The sequence below is a fragment of the Gigantopelta aegis genome, chromosome 3 (assembly GCF_016097555.1).
Source record: "Gigantopelta aegis isolate Gae_Host chromosome 3, Gae_host_genome, whole genome shotgun sequence".
In the NCBI taxonomy this organism is placed as follows: Eukaryota; Metazoa; Mollusca; class Gastropoda; order Neomphalida; family Peltospiridae; genus Gigantopelta; species Gigantopelta aegis.
The window spans coordinates 41,058,748-41,078,060 of NC_054701.1; the positions used below are offsets into that span (position 1 = coordinate 41,058,748).

The 19,313-nt window shown below is 36.5% G+C and overlaps 1 protein-coding gene across 2 annotated transcripts; it reads right to left on the reverse strand.

Moving 5' to 3' along the window:
• Positions 1-4,627: 4,627 nt before the first annotated feature.
• Positions 4,628-18,520, reverse strand: LOC121390257 (L-threonine dehydratase catabolic TdcB-like). Of its 2 annotated transcripts, none has more exons than XM_041522042.1 (7): positions 18,460-18,520; positions 16,489-16,693; positions 11,986-12,179; positions 11,228-11,358; positions 8,991-9,139; positions 7,397-7,489; positions 4,628-6,071 (listed from the first exon to the last, which is right to left on the reverse strand). In XM_041522042.1, the coding sequence occupies exons 2-7, from the start codon at positions 16,667-16,669 to the stop codon at positions 5,812-5,814; spliced, it is 1,008 nt and encodes a 335-aa protein (XP_041377976.1). In that variant the 5' UTR covers positions 16,670-16,693; positions 18,460-18,520; the 3' UTR covers positions 4,628-5,811. The 2 variants fall into 2 exon arrangements, with proteins under 2 accessions (XP_041377976.1, XP_041377982.1); XM_041522048.1 differs by lacking the exon at positions 18,460-18,520 and adding an exon at positions 18,363-18,439.
• Positions 18,521-19,313: the final 793 nt, after the last annotated feature.

Below are 19,313 nucleotides of genomic sequence, written 5' to 3' on the forward strand. Positions count from 1 at the left end.
AGGCCCCGCAGATCCTTAAACCAATAATGTGTTATTTTATAATATTTATAACATTTTGTATTCCTGTTTTATTATTAATTAATATTTGTATATTGGTAGAGCACGAATGGTGGATAAATTACAGTAACATTCTGCCATATTTTTAAATTGTCAGTTTCAGTTCAGTAAATGGCACATAGTATTATGAGTACATTTGAAATAACATTACATAGTTTTGTATTGAGATTTTTTCTTTGTTGTTAAGCAATGTTGCTTAAAATGTATAACCTGCTCCATGAATAAAATGTTTGTCTGAACTCAGTTAATGAGAAAATTCAATAATGTCTCAAAGAAGATTGAAATGGGTGGTGGTGACAGTAGATGAGGGACTAACTGCACCAATGACAATGGAAGGTGGGGGAAGGGGAGCTTGTGAAATAAAACTTTTAGCATTGTGACCAATAAAATCTTACATCAACTATTTTAATTGTTAAGGCTTATATGTATATGGATTTGGACTTTTTAAAACAGGATAATCCATAATTATAAGGTATGGCAGGGGGTGCAGGTTGGAGGGCATTGTAGTTATTTTATGTCTTTTAGTTATTTTATGTCTTTTAGTTATTTTATGTCTTTTAGTTATTTTATGTCTTTTATTTTATCCTAGGAGCATTACTGTTTCAGTAGTAGCACAAAGCGTTTACTTTTTTATAATGTCTCAAAATTTCAGAAATACTTGATTTAAATTTTTATTTTAGCATTTGATGTATTTTCTGATTATTTTAAATTATATACACTTGGAAATAAGTTAAGCATCATCTGAATTGTATTGCAGCCCAAAAGACTGTCCATACTGACAGAGTTTAAACCTAATATCGACAGAGTTTAAACCTAATGTCGACAGAGTTTAAACCTAATGTCGACAACAGTTTAAACCTAATATTGAGAGTTATTTTTGCATATTCTATATTTACTGGGCATTTACTGAAATAGCATGAATAAATTATTTATTAAATTAAGCACATCAGTATGATTCCAGCTCCATAAATGACCATAAATGTTTATGCATATTAAAAAAAAAAAAAAAAAAAGTTTTCCAGTACCCTCTGTATAAACAGAACATTAATTTCATTGTTTTTGTATCCACAACATGTTCATAATTACTTGTGAAGTATAAATCACACGGTCAAAACTAGGTGGTGCTTAATTGTGGGTGGGTGGGTAATTTTTGACATACTTCCATCAGAGAACTGTTTAAGGTGCTTCATTAATTTCCAAGTGTATATATTGTCTGGTATGTGTTCACTTTTATACAGTGTACATGTATATGCTTTTATAAAGTATTTAGAGTCCTCTTTTATTCACTGAATTTATATTCTGCTCAGGTGATTTTACCCCATTTTTAATTTTAGTTGCATATTTTGTTCACTTTAACATAATAATTTATCATGATTAAAATTAATGATTGATTGAATTATACAATGAATTTTTTTTTATATGTATAGTGAGAAAAAAATAATAATGGCACACTTGGTATTATAGTTAGTTTGTTTTGTTAGATCACATTGATTTATTAATCATCAGCTATTAGATGTCAAACATTTGGTAATTTTGACATATAGTCTTAGAGAGGAAACATTTTTCCATTAGTAGCAAGGAATCTTTTATATGCACCATCCCACAGACAGGATAGCACATACCAGTTGTGGTGCACTGGCTGGAATGAGAAATAGCCCAATGGGCTCACCGATGGGAATGGATCCCAAACCAACTTCGCATCAAGCCAGTGCTTTACCACGGAGCTATGTCCCGCCCCTGATATTATGACATGGTTTAATTCCCTGTTAGTGTCATTAATTCTGTATAAAGTACAAAGATGTCATGTGGGATTGGATGTCAGTAATGTCAGATTGAATATCAGTAACACAGTCAACTTCCTGTGGTTGAGGCGTTTGATTGTAATCACTCTTTCCTCTTACAAGGATGGCCAGTGGTAAAGCACTCGCTTGATACACAGTCGGTGTTGGATCGATCCCTGTCGGCGGGCCCATTGGGCTATTTCTCATTCCAGTCAATGCTCCACAAATGGAATTACAAAGGCCGCAATATGTACTATCCTGTGTGTGGGATGCTGCATATAAAAGATCCCTTGCTGCTAATCGAAAAGTGTAGCCCATAGTGTGGCGTTAGTGGGTCTCCTATCTCATCATCCTTGTGATAAGTGCATTGTTAATTGAAATATTCCTTCCTTCTACTGTCCTATTAGTGTTGTGTGATACCTGATTTTTGGCCATCAGTAATACATATCTGATTATGTTGAACCGTGTATTAGTTTCTGGTTGGTTTTGTTGTTTATTTGTTTGGGGTATTTATGGGAGAGGACAGGGTTATTTTATTCATGCCACAGGAAAATGACCAGAGGTGTATGATGTAGGGGAAATATAGAAGAAGGGATGGGGAAATTTGTGAAATTTCAATGATGAAATATGCGAAAAATCTTATTTGAACTAATATATATTGTGTTAAAGTAATATAATTTCAATAGGGAAATTGATAAACTTGAAACATAAATGTGGGACATTGGTATTTTTGTTGTTAAGTGAAGCAGTAGTCAGTTTTATTTGGTCTTACACTTCCACAATGAGCCTAGTAATGAAACTCACTCTGGGATGGGGCCCAAGAGTACAATGTTCCACTGCCTCAAATTTAAAACAAATTCAGTACCCAGTAGTAAAAATAAAAATAAAATAATAATAATAATTCCAGTCAGAGAGATATGTCACCAATTCAGCACTGAAATTTCCACTAGTGTTGGAAATCAGGTGAAATTTTGATTACCAAATTAATTTGTATGAACTTAACAAGGATTTGAATTGACATCATGATGCACCAGTTGTTATTTTCACCAGGATATACCCTACAAATTTTGCTAATTGTACCTTTAACAGCTATTCATTATCCATTTCTTGCCATACACATAAAAATGAAGACAAACCGTAGCAGATTTCACAAATATATGTCATCATCTACACAACAATTGATTATGGATTTCATCACATCACTAGACTTATCAATCTTTTAGTTATAATCGATCGTTAGAACATCAGATTCACTAATGTATACTTCACCATATATATATATATATATATATATATATACATATACTAGTCACAGTGTTTGAACAATTTTGACTTGTTATGATGCTTATTCAAAACAGACGACAAATCATACCCATTAAAAGAGAACAGTAGTTTTTTGTTTTGTGTGTGGTGGAATGTCCTTTTTGTTTTACCAATGCAATCTTAAATGAGTAAAAGTGATAATAACTGGTTCTTCAGAGTTCATAAATGTCATGCCAACATACTCAAAAGAATTCTTTTCAGTCTAATGTACTAGGAACATTTTTATGACAGAATTTATTTGTCTTTTGTTGGACATTTCATTCATTTTAACTTACCATATCTGTGTGCATATATCCAATTAAGGTTCAAGCATGCTGTCCTGGGCACACAATTCAGCTATCTGGGCTTCTCTGTCCAGGACAGAGGTTTAGTTATTAATGGTTACTAGTAGTTGCAGTAAAAGAGGGTGTAGTGGTCTTACACCTTCCCATTGAGTCGTTAAAACTCACTCTGGGTGGGAGCTGGTACTGGGCTATGAATCCAGTACCTACCAGCTTTATGTCTGATGGCTTAACTATGGCACCACCGAGGCCAGTTGTTGAATAAAACAAATATGAAATGATGTGATGCAGTATCATATACAGTCAAACTTCGATCACTCCACCTTCGATCTCTCGAAAACTTCGATCTCTCGATCTGAAGCGACGGTCCCGGCCGAGTTGCTATACAAACTAGTAATAACAACCTTCAAAAACTCAAACTTCGAAAACTCAATAACTTCGATCTCTCGACCTAATTCTTTGGTCCCGCCATAAAAATTTAAAAGAGTATGCACCTCGAAAACTCGACACATGTGGATTGATCAAAATGGCATTGCTGATAGTATTTTAAAGACGAATGTATTGTCAATCATGTCAAACAAGCGAAGCGCGCCTGTCTCGGGTGGTCTTGGCTGTCCAGGATTAGGGTGATAATTACAGAATAATAGATCGCCGACTAAGCGGAATGAAATGATCCTATATTTGAGAGTCGGTGTTCGTCCATGATGGAGAGCCTCGCTACGTAATACTTAATTACAGACACAGTCTGGTTAACTTCAAAGAGCATTTGTAATAATTGTTAGTGCTGTTTGTTTTTGCTCTCAAAGGCTTCTTACAATATTAAGCAAAATAAACCAGCTGCAATGCTGCAACCAGCTGCAATGCAGTTTCAAATTTGAACTCTTATTATATACTAATTTCGAAAACTCGAACTCCCTGAAACTCGAACTATTTCCATGTCCCCTTCAAGATCGAGTTATCGAAGTTTTACTGTAATTTATTTTACAAAAATGTGAAATAAAATTTTATTTTTGTTTCTGTAGTTAACTGAATAGCACAGTATATTTTTAATATATATGATGTGATATATGGGTGTGTGAATTTTTTATATTTTTAAAATATATTTTCAGGACATTGAAAATACTGACCAGTAAAAAAAACCCTCAAAAGAGGTGGGCCTTTATTGTCAGAAATGAAAATTGTGGATTTATTTTAGTATGGCTTATTGCACATCTCTTATTTTAAAGTTTTTAGCTTTTATTATAATTATATTTTTTGTTCCATCCAGTGGTTTTTATTTAAAGTTTATAGCAATGTCAACAAAGACTCCAGATACATTGCATAGTAGTAAACTGATGTTTGATGACCATTAAATGGATTATGTATTACACTTTTAAACCATTATTGTTTTAGAATAATGTGGAACAAAGTTATTATTTTAATGGAATGAATAAGTATTGTACATAATATAAGAGTATGTGATATGTAAAACATTTTGTAAATACTTTATATATTTGGCTATTAAACTTTTATATTCATGCTTTGTTGGAATTAAGTGTTGTTTATTCCATGTTTTCCATAAATTTTGAAAATGTTAAAAATGTTTTCCACACATGAATATTCCAAGTGGTCAAAGTGGTTCTTAGCTGAATAAGACTGTTACGGAATATATTAAAGAGACTGTCATGAATTTGCTGCCAAAGCTTTTAACGACTAAAATTACGTACTGAATATACATGTACATGTAGTTTATTGTGTAGAATATCAGTGTCTAGATATCCACTGTGTTTCTGATCATTCTAATATTTGTAATAAGTAGGCCAAACTAAATTTGATATCCCAATAATTCCACACAAAGAAAAACCTATAAGTACATATATTACAAAATAGAATGAAGTTTGATGTACTGCAAAAACTAGGACAAACTAGGACAATCAGAAACCTGATTTGATTTTTAAAAATGTATTTAATACATGTAATTACAGTCATTAAAAAGTCTGGTGGTTGACATCATCTCAACAATTGCCAAAAAACTCAGGATAGTGTCTTTAAGAGAATTGTGTTCCCCTAATAAAGGCAGTTGGATGCCAAAATGCTGGGTTAAAATTGTACTGATAATCAAATTAATGAAATATTTTGCTTTTGTCAACTGTGTTTTTCAGATAGTATATACAGCAAAACCGGTGTAAACCGGAGCATGCTGGAGACCAAATATTTATCTGATATAGACTGTATTCAGGGTTTAGAGGGTTACATTTTAGGATCTAGAAAATTTTAGACCATGAAACTTGGACGGTTTTGACCAGATTCCGGTTTGTTTTGGATCCAGTTTAGACAGGTTTCACTGTACATCTTTTACAAAAAAAAAGAGAGAAAAAGTCCACTTCGTTTTATTTAGGTTTAGTAAAATCAGGCAACAGTTGGTTCATTTCTTCTGGTGTGATATTTCCCCCACTTATCAGAACAACCACTTTCTTGTTTTGAACATCAGGAATCTTCCCATAGATCATCGCTGCCATAGCTGCCGCCCCGGAAGGTTCCACCACAAGTCCTCGCCGGTAGAGGGCATCTACAGTCTTCACAATTTCCTCATCGGTCACTAATAAAATACCTTCTGTAAAATGTTTACAGTGGTTGTATGTAATTGTTCCTGAAAGAAGAAGAAAAAATAATACCAGGATTATTGTTGTAGTAAGTAGTCATAATTTTGTGAAAAGTTCCTTTGGATCTGTTGTGCAGGGATGCGATTTCAAAATACTTTTTAATGGTTTTGTTGTTCAGATTCTGTAATGCCTGATATTGAGATTAATACACTGATATTGTTGTGTTTGAGTTTTTGTAGGGGTTAGGGTGTGACAGTTTTTGTTTTTGTTTTTGTTAAGGGGTTTTCACTGTAAGCTATAGGTTGCCACAACTACAAAAAAAGATCAGTTTATAAATGAAATATTTACTCTAAGCAAGCATGATATATATATATATATATATTATATGTTACAGTCAATCTGTGAAACCAGTCATTACGCGTAATGCCTAAACAAATCAGTCATTTCGCGAAGTGCCTGTGATCACCAGGCGATACGCGAAATGACTGAAAATTCCAGGCATTTCACGAAATGACTGATAATCATGGCCAGCCATTACACAAAATTACTAAAGTGATTCAAGTCTTATTATTGACACTTGTATACAGGCTTTTGGTCTTAAATATTGATAAAATCACATTTTAAGAACAAACAAGGATAAGTATATTGATTATACGATTTAAAATACTACTTAATATTAATTATTATTCAACTTTTGCTATGACTTTCATCTCCATAAAACTAAACATGTTTCTGGGGTTTACTCATAAGTTCTTCTGTTGCAACCAGTACATGGCAGAGTCCTATGAAGATAAATTTAAAACTAAGCCTTACAAAAAGTATGAAGTTTGTAGAAAAGTGCTAATTCCAAAAGATGCACATTTCACAATGCTAGAAGATCTTAAAACAGCAGCAGCTGATAGTGGAACAAAGAGCAGACATAACAATATGTACTATAATGATTTGAGACTGACTACTTGGTAACATTCAACCTCATATTCATGTACAACTTCTGAAATGATTTGATTTGAGTTTAAATAAAGTGTTACATTAGGACTTGAGTGGTGTGATATTATAGATAGCACTTTAGTCATTTTGCGTAATGGCTGGCCATGATTTTCAGTCATTTCGTGAAATGCCTGGACTTTTCAGTCATTTCGCATATTGCCTGGTGGTCACAGGCACTTCGCGAAATGACTGATTTGTTTAGGCATTACACGTAATGACTGGTTTCACAGATTGACTGTAACATATATATATATATGTATATGTGCATATTTATAATCCTTTATACTGGTATGTATTTAATATCTGAAATACATGTATGTAGATATAAATTTCAAAAATGGTTTACCCTTTGTTACATTTTAAAAGCATGAATGTATCCACCAACCTGCATAAGGGGGCGATAAGCCTGCTGCAACAGATTTGGTTGTTGGTAAGGTCACGGCATGTCCTGCCTTGAAGCTTTCAAACATAGACGCCGCTATTTGAAACAAAAATGTTAGAGGATTTATAGTTGGGTTCACGAATAAATCTTGGAATTATAAAAAAAATTTAGTTTTGCAGATAAAATTCCAGATAAAATTCCTCTTACAATAAAGTCATTGACACTGACACTATAATCACTATTTTTATGGCACAAATTTAAGATCGTCTGTTTAGCAAAACAACACTTGTTTTTGTATACTCACAAGAAATATTTTTTAAAATGCACCAATTTGATTGTACATGTATTACAATTATATTTTTTGTTTAATTGCTATTTCTAGATGGATAACATTAAACAATATATAATTATATACTGAATGGATAAAGAATCTCTTGAATAGTATACTCTTCAAAAAAAGTAGGGGAACTCTAATAAGAATTTACAATTGCCAAAATTGTAAGGTATATTAGCTGTGGGGAATGGTTATATGATAATAGTGAATTAATTGGGCACCATTAAAAACGGTAGTTCAGTATTACAGTAGTTTCATGACCACCAAACATCTTAAAGTACGATTGGGGTCAGAAGTGAAATTTGAAAGTTGACGTTTTTTTATCAGTAAATCACAAATGCAAACAATAAAAATGACTAAAAACAAAACAATAAGAACTGTATGATCAACAGAATGAAAAAGATTGACAGAAATAATGTTCCACAGTGATTAATTGACCTTCCTGGAAATTGTCAAAATCGAGAATGACACCCCACGCACGTGTACGGGGCAACTGCCTGATGCATGTGCAAACTATGGAATGTGTTTCGGTGTGTTGATAAACAGACCTGAACGTTCTTTACTAGGATGTCTGTGGTCAAAACGTATGTTTTAATATATCAGGTTTCCCTACTTTTTTTGAAGAGTATATATAATGGACTGACAAAACCCCAGAATCATCTTTGTGATCACTTAAACAATGGTAGACTTGTTCTAGAAGCCTGATACATAATATAAAAGGTAATGGGGGATGTTTTATATTCAATTTGCCATACACAGGACAGTACATACCACAGCTTTGATGTACCAGCTGTGGAGCATTGGTTGAGATGGGGAAAAACTGGAGTCCATCGAAGACAATTGATCTTGTGACCCATTGCACCATAGGCACTCACTCTGCCACTGGACTACCATCCACCGCCGTCTTGTACTCGATGATCTATGCTAAATGCCTATACATACTGATATTCAAACTTTAGAATTTTTCTCCAGCTAACCTTCTATTACCAGGCCTCGAACTTAACAACAACAATGACGGCAATTGTTGTAGGTGCAATATTATTGTCGTAGGCTTTACCAATGGCCGTTTTTTTGCTGCTGGGTAAAAATCATTGCCATCGGTTAAGGGGTTAATTTTAAGTTAAGTTTATTTGTTGAAAAAATGACTGGTTTAAAATTGCTACAGGAAGGCTTAAAATTGCTGTTTGTGAAAATTTTGCCTGAGGTAAAAACCCCATTAAAAATTACTGTATCCTTATTAAGTATGACCCCTGCATTACTGACCTTGTTCTGGTTCTACACCATACACTCGACACTGGGACTGTCCTGATAGTTTAATCGCCGCAGCCACACCTGCCGTTAATGCTCCTCCCCCGCAGGGCACCAACACTATGTCTGGATTTGGGACGTCTTCTAAAATCTCTAAAGCAATACTGTAAATCAAAACATTGCAGTATATATGTAGGCCTATATAATGTTATATAGTGCATGAACACATCTATAGACTTCAGAAACAGGGCACAAGAAACTGGCATTCTAACTGAAGATTATGCATTGTGCGTTTAAAGGCTGATTAATAAATATAACTGGCTCCAAACGTTGCTGGCATATTTCACCATTTGTGGAACATGAGTGCCATAAGAGTTTTATTCCCAGAGAGGGAGGGGTATAAAACGATTCCCAAACGAGTTCCATAAATGTCGTGAGGCACTTAATTTATACAATTTATTTACGATGCAGCCATGACTAATATGTTACACAATTGATGTTAACTTTCAGTGAGGTTACTGCCTACATGCGGAGTAGAGTCACTTATTAAAATAAAATATCAATTATTTTTGCTCAATATTTAAACACTATCCCAAGGATGTTGCTCTATATACTGAGTCAAATTAAAAACTTCACAATCTAAAATTTGAATAAAGTCATTAAGTATTGAAAGCAGGTATTTTTCAAGAATAAATATTGTAATGACAATGTCTACACTCCATTTGAAGCCCACCACAGCCCACGTGACCCGATCCATAGCACGTGCACTGCACCATTGAGGCAAAAGTGGTTTTGCATGTGCCACTGGTCACGTGACTACAATAGCACACGTGTTACTTGCTCACAGTAGTCTGACACAACGAAAAAACACATTAAAACGATATTTGTTACGACCTGTTTCGATGCCACGCCTCACAAATGTGCAGCGTGAACGTGCCGTCGGCATGTTGCACGCGGGAACGTCAGAAGCTGATCGCCCCTGACCGGGTAGAGCACTTTTGACATCATAGGCAGATGACCGTCATATTGTGTTACGTCACCTCTGCAATCGTTTCATGACAGCTACAGAAACCAGTAATGAACTTTTCAGACGATCCGAAATCGGCTGCGAACCGCTCACCTCCACGCATGGCACCCATATATTGGACCCATTTTGACCCAATTTCATCGACGTCAACGTCAACTGTGGGCACAATACCACTTGCGATAGACTTAGAGGGAATGGAATAGAGTCGTGTTTAGCGATGAATCAAGATTCACACTGCGATTTGCCAATGGCAGGTAGGGGTTTGGAGACGACGTGGTGAACGTCATGCTCAGTGTTTTGTCAGTGAAGCTGACATATTCGGAGGCGGAAGTGTAATGGCTTGGGGCGCTTTCTGTGGAAATGGACTTTCTCGACTTCTTGTCATCCGTGGCAACCTCAACGCTGCTGCATACCGCGACCAGGTGCTGGTTCAGGAACTTGTGCCCTTTATGGAAGCTTATGGTCCAGGCCTGATCTTTCAGCATGACAACGCCAGACCCCACACGGCCATCTTGACAAGGGATTACCCGAGGAACGCGGGTATCAATGTTATGGATTGGCCTTCAAGGTCGCCCGACCTGAATTCCATCGAGCACGTCTGGGATGTTCTGGGAAGACGCCTACGCACTCTCAGGAACCCTCCAGAGACTTTGCAGGAACTTGGTGCCTCATTAATATTGTTATTATTATTAATTGTTGTTGTTGTAGTTATTAATGTTATATGTTTGTTTGTTTTTATCTGTTTGCTAACACCAGTGTGTTTAGTAATATGCAATACGCATCCGGCAGTCAATAAGAAGGCGTTGCCTTACAGTTATGGGTACACATGGAGGACATACGCGCTACTGAACCTGTGATTTCATCAGACGACCCTTCTTGTGAATTAAAATTTTGACTGTTCGTGGTTTTGATGAATGCTGTGGGCGCATCGAACAGATTTTTGACTCAACATTTATTCCTATTCTTTCTTTGGGCGTCATACAATAAAAAATGCCTTGTGAAGTTTTTAATTTATCTTGGTATATCTTTATATGTTATATTAGTTTGGTTTATGAGAGTCTCCTCGCTAGTCCTTTAGAACTGAACAAACGTCTTACATTTCAAAAAAAAGGTCTTGAAAGTGGCAGTTCTCATGGTGAAATACCTAAGGGAGAAGTCAAATTATCCTTTTGACTCCGTCTTGTTTAGAGACACGATTTTGAAAATAGTAATCGTTTTGTCGTACCTCCCATATGCAGCCACACAGGGAGTGCTATTAAAAGGGTGACAGTACAGATATCCCTGTTCTGTGACGTAACGATCAACTGTCGATTGCAATTGGATTGTGGGCACTTGTTCAACCTCTACACCCAGATCCTACAAAAAAAATCAACCAATATTTAGAAGCAAAAATGTTTCAGGATAGGTATATTGGATACTCTTCCGTAATTGGACTACATAGTACATACCATTATATAATTTTCTTGTCTGCTATTAGTCATTTGAAAACGGTGAATATTGTGATTAAAATACCCTTTACACATATACCTATATATCAAAATATTTTTAAAATGAAATTATTTTTTTTGTAAATTAGTGAAAATCTAAGATCCCCCTTAAATTTTTCAGTCAATAAAATTCTATGATTAGGCCGACTTTAGAAAAAAATTAAGGTGTGTGGTGTTTTGTTTTTAATACCCTCCCCATTAAAACATTAACTGCAGATGTGTAACTACAGATTTAAAGTCGGGGGGGGGGGGGGGGGGGGGGGGGGGCGGATGGGACCAGAAATGTTTACATTTGGGTGGTTTCAAACAAGACTTCGCAGCATCTGGTGAACACAATAGCAATGGTTTAGATGACAAGTTTCGTCTCTGTAATATATACAATAAATATCTTGATTGTCCTCATATGGTTGCCTCTATTCCCATCCCATCCCTCTACAAGTTGCCTATAAATTAGTCTACTATTAAACAGCTGTGTAATGGATTAAACTGATTTTACCCGAATAAGCTGCACCCTGCTGAATGGGACACTGTCGGGCATGATGCATATCCCTGGAATACCACGACTCTTCAGGGCAAAGGCAAACGATTTACCGTAGTTCCCAGCTGATATGGTAATCAGCTTTTGACCTGACGCAATCTTTGGTACCAGCTTCTTCATCTGATTCGTCACTCCACGGATTTTGAAAGAACCTGTAAATAATAATTATATTATTACAATATTTGTAGTGTTTTGTTTTTAATTATTATTTATTTATCATATTTTATCCCACTATCCCTTCTCCTTCCTCTCCTTCGATTTCCAAATCAATTCTTCCAGATCTGACAGCTTCTGTCTTTCAGCTAATTTTGCTGTCTACCTCTATATCCCAGTTTTTGTCTCTTAAATCGCAAAATTTGCTTGTCTCTTGTGGTCATCCGTGTCATTTGCCATTAGTTTTTGCTAAGGATGTAGTCCGATCATTTTGCAGCTGTATATAGTGTTCAGTGGTTACGTCTGGCACTATTAAGAGGAACTTGTAACCATCTATAACATGTCTACTTTACTTACTAACGGCGGTCATTATTTATATATACAGTGGACTCTGGTCTAAACCCGATTCACTTGGGACCTATTAAATATTCCGGTTTAGACAGAGTTCGTCCAGAGTTACGGTTCTTGCAATATAGTGATCAGAAAATACCAACGTAAATAAAACGTCATATTCACCAAACATCTGGACTATCTGTAACAGATCTATGAAAGCAACCAAACTTGCAGTTACATCCACTGAAGGTTCAAGCACGACTGTCTTGGGCACATTTCCCGAGATTCCCCGGTGGATGTGTACAAGACAGAAGTATAAACAATGCTTAAATTTCACTTTATATTCTAAGGAGAGTTCGATACGTTGCCGGTTCTTTTTTGGTCGCTCCACCATTGCAAATTCAGACAATGCTTTTTTAAAAGTTCACCACTGGCAGACAGTAGACGTACGATCGCGTGCCGGTGTAGACAAAGCTAACAACTACATAAACCGTTCTTTTGTTCTTGAATTTGCATTCGAAGTCTGGAATAGACAGCATCCGGTGTAGGCAGAGTTTTGTTCCTAATATACTAAAAGGCAAAAGTTATTGTGGCATGGATTGTTTGGATTAATACATTTGTGAATGGATTTATGGATGTAAACCAGAGAAAATGTGCATAAAACAGCTCGAAGAAATGCAACCAAGCAGTTGCTGCAGCGATTGCATGCTTTGTGCAAGAAACATAGAATATTCGGGAGAAATCCTGTCCAGTGTTCACCATAAAAGGCCAGACATTCAGTCGCAAATCATTGCCACTCTATGCAGCCTTCAGAAGTCAGAAAACCACCATTAGTGAACTGTTTGATGCAATTTCGTCATGCCACGCCTCAGTGAAAATGACAGATGGCGAGTCATAGGGATGTTTGAATCTGGGACCTCGCACCGTGACGTCGCACGTCAATTCAATGTCCACAGAAACACGATATGGCACTTATGGCAATGATATCAACAAAACCAGGTCAGGGACCATTCCCGTAGCGGCAGACCACCCGTGACAATCCCTGACCAAGACACATGGATCCGAACCACGTATCTGCGAAACAGGTCCCAGCCAGCATTCCTCACAGCCCGTACCATCCCTGGCAACAGAGGTGTATCAACGAGGACAATCCGACGACGTCTACACATCTATGGACACAATCGCTACTGACTGTGTGAACTTCGCTCTGGACCCCCTTTAGTGATGTGGCTCATTTGCATATGACAGGTGTGCCCATTTCATGGACTATTGCTCGTTTCCATACCTTCGGACATTTCTCTTTTCAAGTTATAACGTTTCATACACGGCAGTAAAAACTATTATCTTTGTCTTTTGTGAGTCACAATAATTTTTGCCTTTTAGTATAAATTAACGATAGCTGGACAGGACTTTAAAATTGTACCGGTTACACAGAAATCCGGTTTAGACAGATGCCGGTTTAGATAGAGTCCACTGTATAATGCCTGACTTATAATGGATCCAACGGATCGGCTTCTCTTGTCCCAACCAGTACAGTGCTAATATCCATTTTAAACTTTTAATTATTTATCACAAATAAAAGCAAATATAGCGAAACGTGTCACTTACAGCTATGATAATGTACATCTAAATTATTTAACATTTTCACAATCAAACAGACATAATTGGTCATTTGAACGTCCATGTAGGCTACATTATAATGATACACTTGCAGTTATTGGAGGTTGTCTCAAATGTTATTAGACCATCTTCCCCAGGCTCCAATTACACCAGGTCTGACTCTTAATCTAATATTGTGTGCATCCTATATATGCATATGTGTACACGGACTACAGCTGGCTGATGACAAGTGGCCGAAGTGATTAGCATAGGGAGTTCTCAAATCTATGGACACTGAAGGAAATGAGAAAGGTTCACGCGATTATAAAGAGCATTGTAAGAGCATTTAGACTATTTGTGGTCACCGGCGTAGCCAGGAATGTATAATGGGGTGTGGGGTGGGGGGAGCACACTGTGTATGTATGTATGAATTTTTAATAAAATTTAATATAATTAAAAAAAAAGATTAAAAGGTTTGATTGGGGAACATTGTCCACGTGCCCGTGTAAAATATCCCTTTCTGTGAATGAAACGTGTGGTGGCAGTATATTTCTTCTCATGTGTTTAAAGAGACTATCCTGAGTTTCCTGCCGTTGTAAGATGTTTCCAACAAACAACATTTTGTAACAACTAAAATTATATACTAAATATATTTTCTTGTTTAGAATATCAGTGTCTGTATATTTAATGTTTCTAATCGTCCTAATGTTTGTAAGTAACCCAAACAGAATTTGATCTCCCAATAATATATTTTGTAATTTTGAATCTGTCGTTAAAGGGACATACCCTAGTTTCAACCCGTGAAAATTAACACTAAGTTTAGTTAATCTACAAACCTGTAACACATTTGGATAAGTTACAACTGAGTGAAAAAACGAGTCTGTGACTTTGAAATGGTGAAATACCCTCTAAAAATAGACTTAAACTCGACTCCATAACTGTTACTTCTCAGACGCACGTGCGTTTTTAAAAATATGAGAAATGCATTTTGTGATATTAAAAACACCAGGATGACCAAAAAAACCCAAACCCACTTCGAATGTACGGAAATTGATAATCTAAACAATAAAATCTAAGTAAAGTGTGATATAAGTTACCAAAAAACGGTTATAATAGTCCAAAATATGCGTTAGTGTTTAAAAACTAGAGTATGTCCCTTTAACATATTCAGTGCCGTATCTTTGCACAAGGCTGAATATTGTATAATAGTCACAAACTTGATTCACTGTGTTTTTGTCTACTGAGAACTGATGTTGACCATGGCATATATGCAGGAAGACTGCCACTTTACAGCGCACCGGTATGTGCGGCAAAAATCTTTCTATACATCTTCCACAAAGAAAAGGACGCCTGAATACACCCACGGATGTGCAAAGAATAATATTCTAAGCAAAAATATTTAAGTATTTTACAGAATTGTTTTTTTTTTTTTTTGTTTGTTTGTTTTTTTTTTATGCCCCCAGAAACATAAGCAAGGTCAAGGTTGGGGCCTTGAATCATTGCTCATTAATAAGTTTATATATGAATTTATACAGTTGGTTTGAGGAACTGCTGCCAAGGTTCCCACTGATCATCAAAGTCTTTATACAGGCAATTTTTATAAAATATATATTTTTCAATCTGTATTTTATCAATAATGAATCTTAGCATTGCGTTTTTATTTAATAATCAACCAATTAATAAAACAATGCTTTTTTGTTATGATACCAAATAAAACCATGTTTTTATCCAACTGAAAATTTTCACCTTTTTTTAATGCCCATTCTTCTACTGTTTTCCATAGGACTGTAACTTTAGAGCACTCATGAAATAATATTAGAATCAACATATTTTATTTTATTTAAAAATATATTTGTAGCTGTTATCCTGAGTAAAATTTTATACTGAAACCATAATAAAGATGGGTCTTTAATAATTTTGAATGGTGTTTACAGAAACTCACCACACCACATAAATTCAAGATTTGACAAATATATACATTGATATGCAACGTACAGGGTCGTAGCTAGTGGAGGTTAAAATCCTAGCTACGGCACTGACATAAAGATAGAACATATACGTGTACTAAAACAAGTACATGTGTATTAGGCTTTTATTTATTTGCTACTTTTTTTATTAATTAACAACCTTTCCGTAGAACACTAAAATTCACCAATATCTTATAGAATTAGAACTCAGAACTGAGAAACGGGAAAAGACTGGGGAAAAAACCCAATAAATAATAGTTCGAATTGCACATAAAAATTTAATATGAGTGGGGTTTTTTTTAATTGGGTCCGCCTTTGACTGAATAAACAACAACGATACCATTAAAGGAAACAAGCAAATATCACAAAAACCACAGGAGACGAAAATCACATTTATAGCGCATCTTACCCATTGTTTGCATGTTTTCCAGTTTGAGGTACAGATCAATATTTTGCTGATGAACAGACGTAAAGAATGTCTGCACGTGTTTTAATACAGGTGTTCTGAGTGTTAGCGAGTCGTCTGCCAGCACTTGTTGGGCTTCGAACACGTCGTCAAGAGTCACCAACTGATCCTCTTCGGCCGCCATTATTCAGGCAGGAGGTGGCTAAATCTGAAAATGTCAGTTATATATTAAGTTTGTTTTTGTTTAACGAAAGTACTACAACACATTGATTTGTTGATCATCGGGTTCTGGATGTCAGACATTTGGTAATTATGACATAATCTTTGAGAAACCCGTTACATTTTCCTATTAGCAGCAATTTAAAATGCACTTTCCCACAAACAGGACAGCATATATTACGGTCTTTGATATACCAGTCATGAGGCACTGGTTGGAACAGGAAAAAAACAGTTAGATAACTGGTTTCACCGAGGCAGGGGGTCGATCCTACCATTCAAACACCTCAGTCTGCCATAGTGTTTAATGAGAGAAATATCGTCATAGTGGCCTTGAATCTCCGGTACTGGAATTCAACTCATGAAGCACCTATCAGCTTTAAACTCGAGGGCGGGACGTAATCCAGTGGTAAAGCGCTCGCTCGATGCGCGGTCGGTCTGGGGTCGATCCCCGTCGGTGGGCCCATTGGGCTATTTCTCGTTCCAACCAGTGCACCACGACTAGTATATCAAAGGCCGTGGTATGTACTACTCTGTCTGTGGGATGGTGCATATAAAAGATCCCTTGCTGCTAATCGAAAAGAGTAGCCCATGAAGTGGCGACAGCAGGTTGAGTGCGTCGTTAAATAAAACATTTCTTCGTTTTTTCTTTAAACTCGATGACTAAATCATTAATTGCTGATAAGGATCTGGACGTAGCCCAGTGGTAAAGCACTCGACTGATGCACAGTCGGTCTGGGATCGATCCCCATCGATGGAACCCATTGGGCTATTTCTTGTTCCAGCTAGTACCCCACAGTTGGTATATCAAAGGCCGTGGTATGTGCTATCCTGTCTGTGGAATGGTGCATATAAAAGATCCCTTGCTACTAATGGAAAAATGTAGCAGTTTCCTCTCTAAGACTATTTGTCAAAATTACCATATGTTTGACATCCAATAGCCGAATGTGCTCTAGTAGTGTCGTTAAACAAAACAAAAAACCGTATATCTTTAGATGCTGATAAATCATGGCAATGATTGTTTTCCCCCGTCACTAACCATGGTGTGACGGCAGCAGGTTTCCTCTCTGATTATATGTGTGGTCCTTCACCATAAAATGCTAATTTAAAATACCTTTGCTTTTAATCATAACTAATACTGTCTTGAAAAAAAGAAGTTTGTTTTGTTTAACGATACCTCTAGAGGACATTGATATTTTAATCATAGACTATTGGATATGAGACAGTTGGTAATATTGACGTATAGTCTTAGAGAGGAGCGCCTGCTACATTTTTTTTCCATTAGTAACAAGGGATCTTTTATATGCGCCATCCCACAGACAGGATAGCACATACCAGGGTCTTCGATATGCCGGTCGCGGTGCACCGACTTAAACGAGAAATAGCCCAATGGGCCCACTGACTGTCACACTTTTAACAATGTTTCACAATTAGATATCTAGTCTAATCGCCGCTAAACAAATATTCCTTCCTTTTCTTTCATTAACTTTACATACAATAAAATTATTTACACGAGAGAAAACCTCATTAAGGCCTCCTAACAGGAAGGCTAGCTGGGCTAGTCTAGTCTAGTGGTGGGTGAACAGCTCAAAGTTTCATATACTTTTATCGGTTGTGATTTACAAGTTCTAACCTATTTATTATCAGGTTATACCTATTACCTGTTACAGTATATTCGTCTAACCAAATCTGTCCCATACGGTATAGAAACACTAATTTAACGCCTTGTAAAGGTATTTGGTGTACGTTACTAATTACCTTCCTAGTCCGATGCATCTGATACCGCGTGTTTTGGTATGACCTGGCAGCTCAAGGTAACCGCATTTAAGGCCCAGATAGTACAATGACTGTGCAGTATAAAGGTTGTATATCATATTCATTGTCCTACTCAGTAGGGTAGGGTAGTTTTTGTCGGTTAAGCACCGGCATAGCCTTGGATTGAAGGAGGTGGGGGGGGGGGGGGGGGGGGGGGGCGCATGAGAGTCAGTCACACCTAATTTTCCTCACCACCTTCGATATATTTGCTTGTTACTCATAGTGAGTAACAAACCCAACCAACCCACCCACCCATCCCCTAATATAAAATCCTAACTATGCCTATGCGCCTATATAAGCTAGGGTTCTATTTCATAAAATTCTATTTTATAGATTAAACAAAATGCTGAATACAAATTTTTATATTTAATTATTTATACATGTATTTATAGGCCCGTAGAAACGATATCTGGAACCGGGGGGGGGGGGGGGGGGGGGCACATATCCTAGTGAGGAGTCACAGCCTCCACTATGTGGTGCACAAGCCAAAGGTTAGGTCAGGTCATAGGTTTTAACGTGCACATTCAGAACAAGCTGTTGTAGCACACGCCTGTCGTGGACGAAGGTGTCGACTTTCGCCGGCTCCTCCGTCCAGGCCATATTTTTACATTTATTTATATAGAGTAAAAAAGTTTGTTTTTGTTTAACGACACCACTAGAGCACATTGATTAATCAATTATCGGCTATTGGTAAACAAATAGCGTTGACAATCGGATTCAATTTTGTAATCAATCACCAGTTTGCCTCAAACTTTATTTGTTTTGTTTAACGACACCTCTGAAACACATTGATTGAT